Below are 9,889 nucleotides of genomic sequence, written 5' to 3'. Positions count from 1 at the left end.
TATCTTCAGTGCAAGGGAAGAAGTAGGACAGCACAGCCAGGAACAATAAGGCAGGCAGACAGACACAAGACTGTTTCCTTTCACTGAAAGTAAGCAATTAGTTCAGCTCAGTTGTAACATGTAGCCTCACCTTTAGAATAATTCAGTTTTATGGCAACACATAAAGCAAAGCTATCAAATTATTTAAGAAAGAAATGAACAGGTCCTGGTGCAAGGGAAAGAACAACCTTCACCTTGCAAAGTGGAAGGATTCCTAAACAACTCAGTGTTTTCACACAAGCTCTCTTTAGCAGCAGTCTTCAGTTCCTCTATAAATGTGAACCTCAACAGTATGCTGATCTTTCCTTTGAACTGACTCTGTCAATGCCAGGGGACTTTGAAAGGTTGCAGTTACTAGACATTGGGTGCTCAGGTTTACTGTATATGACATTTATTGGAAATATGCTAGACTGTGCAGTTTAACTGCAACTATAGACCACAACAGACAGACCAGCAATGTTGTAGGAAATGGTGGTTAAAGTTTTTTCTGTTTTTTCCGAAACAACCAACTGGTTTACATTTATAGTTAACTGCTGTATGACTATAACTGCTGTATGACTATTTCTTCCTGCTGACAATGACACCCATTGTCAGCAGGAAGAAATACTTCTTAGGTAAATTAAGTACTTCATTTCTATTGCTGACTGAAGAAAGTGGTATTATTTTAGTGTTCATATAGACACAAGTCATAACAGTGTCACAGTAAATTTAGGGTTTTGCTTTCATCATTTCAGATTGTCAAAAACTGTACCTTGCAGAACACAAGAGCAGTAGGCAATTAGCAAGGCGCACAAACACAAGTCTGTAACAAGTTTATACTGTAGATGGGTACATGGGAGCTGAAAAAAATTTAAAACCGCTGAAAAAAATTTAAAACCACTGAAAAAAATTAAAACCCTATAGATCTGTTCTTAGAATGCCTTGCAGTTAGTATAAAACAAGTTAAACATTATACTGCTGCTTTAGCCATCCCAAGCCTGTTTAAATCAAGATAGATACAAGTCAGGTAAGCAGTTTCATTCAGAAGAATCTTTCCATAGGTGTATGGCTATGTCCATACAAATATCTGAGAATTCAAGAGCACTGCGTTTCTATTAGAACCAGCAGATGATGCAAGCGTTCATTCTCAACAGAAGAGGGCATTAAGTTTGCCAAGACCTCAAACTTCCAGCTACTGCCATTTAAACTTCTGGGTTTAAATTAACTGCAGTAGCATTTCTGGATGCAGCTTGCTTTAGAAGGATGCGTTGGAGACTTGTAGAAACTTATATCTTTGCCATGAATGGCATGGCAAAGACATGCCATTCCTCCTGGCAGAAATCCTTAATAGTTGCGTGGAGTATTTAAGGGTCACAAGAACATGAGAAAGTCATCCAAAATAATTAAGACAATGAACAGCAAGGAAACCTAATGATTTATTACTGAAAACTTCAGAAGGCAAGCAATGAGAACAAAGGATTTAGCAGTGCCATCTTAAATATACTCCAGGCCATTGAGATTTAGATCTAAAGCTTACTCATTTCTGTTCTATTTCTCAGCAAAGTTATATGAGTGAGTTTGAAATTTTACTGATTTAAAAGCCTAAACCTGCAAATAAGGTAAAACATTAATCCATTTAGGCAAGCTGAAGCAGGTAGGGGTCGATCAGAGACCACACCACCAATTTGTTCACATCACACTCCTCGACCTCTGCCCCTTCCATCCCCCTCCCCTCTCCTTTTTCTTTCTTCCTGGTCCTTTAGTTTTGTCATTGCAGCTGCAGCTCCTTTCTCTTACCCACCTCCTCCATTCCTTCTAACCAGCAGAACACAGCTTCTCTGCACTGCCTCAGGTCACACTCACTGCAGTATCGGTGCACTCATCCATAGCACCCAATTCACTGGAACACAGCCAGTCCTGCAGCACACTGTGCACTATGAAGCTGATCCACAGGGAACATATGACTTGCTCAAGTGGCTAGCGAAGAAACCATCCGAGTATGTATGCAGACTGATCACAGGGCAGGTATCTACTTCCTTCTCCTGTGATGGGACAGCACATGCTTTGTCATTGCTCTACACACAGTCCCCCCACTCCCATCAAGCAAAGCTGCTTTAGCTGCAGTCTCCTGTTGTGAGAATTGTAGGTAAACAGGCAAGCTGTTACATGACTGTATGGACCCAAACATTTTGTTCTCTTCTGTTTTTAACAATAGTGAGCATTAGATTCCACATGCAGAGACACATTCCTTAACAGGCAAACTGTAGCATACAAATCTTAGTTCAAGTAGACTGAAAATCTTTCCACAGGATCTAGCAAGCTGTGAAATCTGGTTGCTAGTTAATGTGTCAGAGATGCAAAAAAGCAGTTAGTAAGAAGCAAAAAAGACCACAGCAGTTGTAAATGTGCATTTTAGGATATACATTTCAATACAAGAAGCTATTAACTCTAGAGTATTTCTTCACCTTCACCCTTCTCATTTTAGGTTACTCACCTAGCAGTTAAAAAAACCCAAATAGGCCAGAAAGTTTCAGGAACTAGCCAGAACTCAGATAAAATTTTATTTTAAATAAGTGCCACATACAAAAAGCCATAATACCTGGCAGAATGAGAATGCAGGCATTTAAATAAAGTAGAACAAAGAAAATAATGATCTTTCAAGAAGTTGTTGAACACTTGCAAAAATTAAAGTTTTTTTTTAGTGCAAGAGCAAACTACGAGTTCATACTATACAGTCCTTAGTGCAGAAAAATTAGGAAAAGAAAAAAATCGACTTTAAAATGCCAAGTGATGCTAATGGCTAAACAAACATTTAAAACAGTTTCAAGCATTGCATCGTTATCAGGAATGATGGTACAGTTTTGCAGAAGTTTCACATAGCATTTAAATTTTAAAAGTGTATTTCAGTTGTAATAACCTCCTGTAAAAGCATGGCAAACCTCAATGATTTCAGTTTCTTAAGGTAGTCTCAAACCATTTCTTTTTAGAAAAATATTTAAATAGTTAAATTTTTAGAAGCTATATATACCTGGTTTTTTCCCCCTACACAAATCTTACAGAAGATTGTGTTCCCATGTGTTTACCGCTTAAAATAAGCTCTGGTTCTCTATATAGCAGACACTATTCAATAGGCAATTCTGATATAACAGATATGGCATCCAACGTAAAATGTGCTGGAACAGGTGACATTACAGTTCTTAATGGCTAAGAGAGAGTCTTGAAATTACTTGTAAGCTTAGAATCAAAATTCCAGGAAAAGCCTCTGGCACTAAAACACAAGCATCAGCTAATTCAGGGCTGTGTCCTTCCATTTTTCCTTCGTACTGAAGGAGCCTCATGGGATGGATAGCCTCTGCTGAAGTCAACAGGACTACCGGCAGACAGGTACACTATGTAAGGAAGGATGTCAAGGTCTGACCTTTAAGTTCCCACAGCCAATGACTGGTGACAGTACCAAGAATCTACAGTGAGTACCCAGAAACAAACACAAACTGTAGAAAACTTTTTATTCTCAAGGTTTTCATTTGAGAAGCCTTGTATTGTGAGCAAATTAGTTCAAAAGGTAAAGGACCTTCTGGAACTTAGAGCACTATGTTTAATTTAAAGGACAACACAATATTCATCTGATGTAACAGGTTATTTTTTGAGCATGATCAAGTTAATGAGTATATCATTAATGTTCTTTAGTATCACTTCCTCTTATGTTTAGGTACCCTTTAGCTCACTTCACAAAGGTTTTTTAGTCCTTTAAGTGATTCTTTGAAATTCTGAAGTGAACACCTACTATTCTTAGATGCTCTAGCAGCTTGCAAGATTTTAAGGCTCTGTGGTTATTGTACCCCTATATTTAATGGGCTTTTAGAAATTGAGATACTTGTTCTAGAAATTTAAGATACAAGTTTTATTTTAAGTTACTGCACACTCAGCTCATTAATGTCACATTTAGAAATAGAATTTAGGTCTTAGTAGATAAGAGACACTTTGTATGTTTTACCGATATTGACTGAAAAACAGTTTGAGTACCATGTTAGCTCAACCAGTCAAACAAGTTAAAAAGCTTATCAAAAAATATTTTGTACATTCTTTTGTATTTCAAGCGTCAAGTAATAAACTTTCTATTAAACCAAATTGTATCACACACCTATCAAAAATTAACAAACAGAACAATGCTGGAACAAACCATTCTGCTTAATTTTGGTCCCAAAAGAGGTAGTCCACAAGTCAACACAAAAATAAAAATTCCACAGAAGTTAACCTAACATGCCAGTCTTCTCCACCATATGTAGCCTTATCGCTAAATGAGGCTATTTCATATCTGAAAACATCATAAGTTAGTGTTCATGTAAATACAGGAACTATACTTTAAAATTATTTCTTCATCTGTAACCGAAATTAGGTCCAGCTGAATCAATATATTAACTAGGCTTTGCACATCAGCCTCATTAATAAGAATTCAGCTTTTCTCCAAATTAAATTTGAAACACACCTAATATACAAGTATGCCTTTAAATAACAAAGGATCCATGTATTTAGGTTTGGAGAGAAGCTTCAGATTGTTAAACCTCATTAGTAATACAGGTGTATTTACTATCATTTCTCTACAAATGCTGCTGCTGCCATTGAATTCCTCATGGTTCCTCTCGCTGAAGCTGTGAACTCTTCAATTTCAGCATTCAGTCTATTAATTACCCATTCCAATGCTTCACGGCCCTACAGTTAAAGAAAAGTTTATCAGTGTATAAATCTTAGCAGGTAAGGAAATAGGTTAAACCCTGTCTTACTGAAAACGGCTAAAGACACAATAGACTCTCAACTAAAATATCACAACTACCACCATTACTCCCACATAACTACTTCAGGTCTGTCTGGATGTATATCCTTTTTCAATAGCAAAAACTAATAGGTGGCATCAAGAGAGCAACGAAAGAGTGACAGTGCCACACTGTTGAGTGAGTGGTGACGTTTTTCCAGTGAAGATTCAGAGAGGTTGGCCAATAATATTTATTATCTCCATCCACAAGAAGGAAAAAAAGAGAAAGTTCAGCAAACTGAGCATTCAGTCTTTACAATAAAGGCGGTAGAACTATGCAGACCCTTCCTAAGACAAAGCCAAAAAGTAAAATAGATATTTTTATTCCCTTTGTCATTTAGCCAGTGGTCACACATTTTACAAAAGGGTCATACTTACTTTGTTAGCATTGGATGAAATCGTGTTTGCCATTAGCCCTTCTAGATAACTGCTGAGACTGACACCTTTTACAGATATTATTGCTTCTTGTGTCAAAATGGTTCTGAAACAGAGAGCAGGAAACTAAATTATTCTAAATAGTTTAAAAAAGAATGCATTGCTGAAAGAAACTGCTCCTCCCCAACAAGTACATCATCAGTACATTCCCTCATCAGCTTCGCTGTATAACACAGAACTTCTTGCCCCGTAAACACAACCCACTTCCACAGTGCTTAACTGCTTTATGCTTCTACTCATAAAATAAAAACCAAGAGTCCCCACTAAGTCCAGGTGTCCCTTTGTGGCACTCAACTACTTCCATCTTTAGCAGCAGCAAGTTAAGAGTGGAAACAGCAGATATGGAATGAAGGTATATGGGGAAAACAGTATTAAGCCCTCTCCTTCAACAATAGGGATTTAACATTTCTGACTGTGACAAGAGAAAAAAACCCTCTTGTGTTAGAATCCCTCGAAGGATTCAAGTTTCAAGAATATAGACTCGGCAAGCTCTAAAGTTGCCTTTACACTTTGGACCAAACCAAACCCCAAACTTCTAAAATGGTAGACCAGAGGCAGATAAATGTGCCTCTAGTGCAGATTCTGTGCTCAGGCTGATAAAGAGATCGGAAATAAGGAGCTGGTAACTGAAGGCGTGTACAAACTTAGTTACAGATAGGACACAGGACAACTCCCTGAAAAGCTGATCTGAATTGGACTCTCTCATAGCGTGAGAGTAGGTTTCCCAGTAGTGCTCTACAGAAGCAATGTCACTAGAGAAAATGACAGTCCATTTAATTATTTTTTAGACAAGTCACCATAACAAAGGTGATGTAAGCCTCATCTTCTGTTCATGGGAAACCATGAGAATTTTCAAAGCCAAAGTATGCACTACTTCAGGGCAATCTCGAAACAAAGAGGTACTTACTTTTCTGGTTCATGAGGGTGTGGTTTATAGACAAGCCTCTCATCTACTGACACTAGGTTTGTAAATGAAATCTGTAGAATATAAGACAAGATTACCCTTTGATAAAAATAGTAAAGGAATGCAGTAAATAAAACAGATGCAAAACTAATACTTATATCTGATTTAAACATTGTACTTTTCCTGCAAGTATTAGGGTTGTAGAACAAGATAGAAAAATCTTCAAGTTAAGCATTTGCTGATTTAGTTCTCTTAAGTTTTTGGATCATTTACCAAAATACACTACCACATTTATAGGAACATTTCAACAGTGGGATCAGACAGATGGAGTAGTACAAAGAGGAAAACGTTACACGATTAGGAAATGGTGACAGTGTACCCCAAATGGCTTTTAAATTTTTTGTCTTAACACCCCCCCTACCCCCTGCCAAAAAAACCCTGAAAACTACTGCTCTCCTGCTCATCAGTATGTTCAAGATGCTTCAGTCCTGACAAGTTCGAAAAACCTAGTAGCTCCTTTCTGAAAAGCAGAATCAGTCACTATAAACACGTTACTTAAACCTTTAGCTTGTATTGTTCTAATGCAATTTTAATTTCAAGATTTAAAAATTTACAAGGAATTCTTCTAATCTGTAATCTATTTCAATTACATAAACACAGCTACTTACATTACTGGATTTAAGCTCCATTGTTTTTTTCACTGGGTCAACAACAGAGTGCTCCTGAATATACGTCTTTGTTCTACATGTGCCAATGAGCTAGAAGACAGGCAAACATACAAGGAATTAATTATGCTAAACAATTGCGATTTTTTTAGTGTCTATAATTGCATCAGTAGTGGTTATTGTATTGAACAGATGCTGAGACAACAAAATTAGGGTTTAGCTTAAAATAAAACTGTTGAGGTAGATCTCATTTTCAAGATGGAAGCAATCTAGAATCTAGGCAATTTTGTCTATCAGGAAGTCACTATGTGTACTGCCATTGAGCTTTCCTGATAGATAAATGCTTGTATTTTTAAACTATTGAAGTTATGAAACAATACACGTCTATTACAACACCTGGTTCACAAGCTTCCCTACCCTCTGGTATCCTTTTCAAGCTGTGCAGTACAATACATACGGATTTCACAATGGAGGGTATTCCCCATTCCGTACTGAGGAGTCTGTGGCTGTGCAACTTCCCACTAGGGTCTATGTGTCTGTCCAGGACATCAACTCCAACCACACTGGGGTTCATGGGGTTCGGGTATTTCTGCATGGCAGCTGTTGTTACCTTTTCCCAGGGGTGACTGCCAAAACATAATCAAGACACAAAGTTGGACACCTTCATTTTTTAACAGGATTTCTATTAAAACTGAACACATCAATCGATATATTTTTTTAAAGCAGTTCAATTTCTAGTTCTGAATCCTACCGATATCCTTCCTGAGAGGAAAATGTCTGGTTTGTGGACTGGGCAGCGGCACATGCAAGTGAAGCATACAATACACCTGGTTAATCAGGACTCCAGAGTTCAATTCCCATCTAGCTTATAATTTGCTAAGAACGTTTTCTCTGTGACATAATGCTGAAAGACTGCAATTCTTTTCAGGTTTCGGTAATGCTAGAATAATTTATTAAACTGTTACTTTCCTCTAACAAATGCTTCCTTCGGATTATTTTCCAGGACAGCTGTGTTTTGAAGCACTTGTGCCCTGACAGCATGAAGCGACTCGCAGTGTTCTGGCCGGTGCCGCAGCTGGAAAGCGAGGACGGCATGAAGACAACCCTTAACAGGGCCAACACCGCGGCCGGACCCGGCCACGCCGGTACGCCTCCCGCTTCGGTCGGTAAGTGGCTTCACAGCCTCACCGGCTGCGTCTCCTCAGAAGCGCCCACAGCTAACGGCACCCGCACACTCTGCCCGCCCCGCTGGCGGCACCAGCGTCCACCTGCCGGTAGCCGGGCTGCGACCCAGCCGCCCCCGCTGCACCCCAGTGCAGCGGCCTCGGAGCCGGCAATCGGCTCGGTGCCGTGCCCGCCGCGCTCCGCCACTTGGCGAGCGGCTCCTCACGGCGTTTGACCCCGGGGCGGCAAGGACGCGCGAGGGGAAGGTCATCGAAGGCGAGCGAGCCGCAGCGGCCGGAGCGGGGCTGCGGCTTCGAGCCGGCCGGGCGGCCAGGAGGCCGAGAGCGGGAGAAGCCACCTCGGCCCGCCAGAGGCGCGGCCGCCCTCCCCGACGCCAGCCCTGCCTCTCCCCTCAGGCGGCCCCCGCGCTGTGCTTACTCAAAAACGTGCTCCGAGGTCCAGATCTTCATGGCGACAGCGAGCCGGGGCCGGGGCGCCGTCGCGCTTTCCTCACCCCCGCCGCTCCAGCAGCCGCGGGGCCAGGCACTGCCGCCGGCAGCCGCTGCGCCTGCGCAGGCAGCAGGGAGGGGCGGCACTGCCGTGGGGCGCGGAACACTGGCCTCCAATCGCCGCGCGGCGCCGCGTTGTCGTCAGGGGTCACGTACAGCGTGAAAGTCGCGCAAAGCGTCCTCGGCCGCGGTGCCCGAGCAGCGGGGAGTGTCACGCGCTTGCCTGGTGGCCCGGCCTGGCCGCGCTCGCTGCGCCTGCGCGCGGCGGCAGGCGTGAGGCGCGTGGCGGAGTCACTTCCGGTGCCGGGGTCGCTGCCGGGGGCGGTCTGTCCTCATGGCGGTGCTAGTCTTGTCTCCGCAGCCAGACGTGTGGGGGTGAAGTTAAGGCCACAGCTGTCACGTTTCTCGAGTTCCGCCCCCCGTAAGATGAGGTGTGGATAAAAAGTACCGAGTGTCTTACGTCAGCTGAGATTTAGTTACATTTAGTTACATTTGAAATCGTTTCAAGTTACGCAAGTGTGTTATAAGACGCTCATTTCGTAAATATAACCAGTTAGCTTTTGTAAGGCTTAAGCAGTTAAAATTCAATTAATATGCGTCTTACGCGAACTCAGACCTTCAGGAGCCCTCCTTACTGCCTTGGGTAAAATGGGCCAACGTCACCCTTGACTGAGTACCACGTATTACACCGTTACGCCACTGTTTCGGGGTAAACCGTTTCACCGTTGTTGGTCACGAGAGGGCGCAGAGATCCTCTGAGTCTCCCTGGTGCAACAGTGGCACGTGCTGGGTTGAAAGACAGGACACGTATGTTACTTAACTGATACATGAGCAGTCATACCAGTGCCCCACCCAGCTTACTGGTGTCCTTAGACAACTTGTTTTGTAAGTACGCTGTCTGGAAGTTATTTTATAACCAACGGTTACAAAACAGCCTCTTTACTATTTATGTTAAGAAGCACCTTCTGTAACAGGCAGGCTGTTCCAGAATGGAAGGGTTTCAACTAACTGTCCTGAACTGTTTCTCTTACTCACTCTTGGAATAAAACAGAAGTGATTTACAAGATTAATAAAGCAGTAAGAAATCAGTTATAACAACAAACAAACCCACATGCATTTTGTGGCACATCATCAAGCATTCTCTTCTAAAATTCTCAAGATAACAATGTTGAAAATGCCTTGAGTTGTGTAGAAATTGTATTTTTTTCAAACAAGGAGACAGCAGGACAGCATTTAATGGACACAACTCTCAACCAGTGAGCGACTATTATGTACTCATAACTGCACAGTGATGGCCTCACTGGAAAAGGTTGAGAGGGAAATTTCCCAGAAACAGGTTAAACCGAAATTTCTAGCACCTTTCTGCAGTGCCAGAGATCATATA

The 9,889-nt window shown here is 41.7% G+C and overlaps 1 protein-coding gene across 2 annotated transcripts; it reads right to left on the bottom strand.

Annotated features, from left to right (window-relative positions):
• Positions 1–4,608: 4,608 nt before the first annotated feature.
• Positions 4,609–8,466, bottom strand: PRELID3B (PRELI domain containing 3B; the record flags this gene model as incomplete). Of its 2 annotated transcripts, XM_082007395.1 has the most annotated exons (6): positions 4,609–4,728; positions 5,207–5,309; positions 6,171–6,241; positions 6,836–6,925; positions 7,290–7,458; positions 8,435–8,466. In XM_082007395.1, the coding sequence occupies 6 exons, from the start codon at positions 8,464–8,466 to the stop codon at positions 4,609–4,611; spliced, it is 585 nt and encodes a 194-aa protein (XP_081863521.1). The 2 variants fall into 2 exon arrangements, with proteins under 2 accessions (XP_081863521.1, XP_081863522.1); XM_082007396.1 differs by lacking the exon at positions 6,836–6,925.
• Positions 8,467–9,889: the final 1,423 nt, after the last annotated feature.

This window comes from Phaethon aethereus (genome assembly GCF_964289735.1).
Source record: "Phaethon aethereus genome assembly, chromosome: 16".
Classification (NCBI taxonomy): Eukaryota; Metazoa; Chordata; class Aves; order Phaethontiformes; family Phaethontidae; genus Phaethon; species Phaethon aethereus.
Note: the sequence above shows the minus strand (reverse complement) of the source record. Positions and strands in the feature narration are given on the sequence as shown.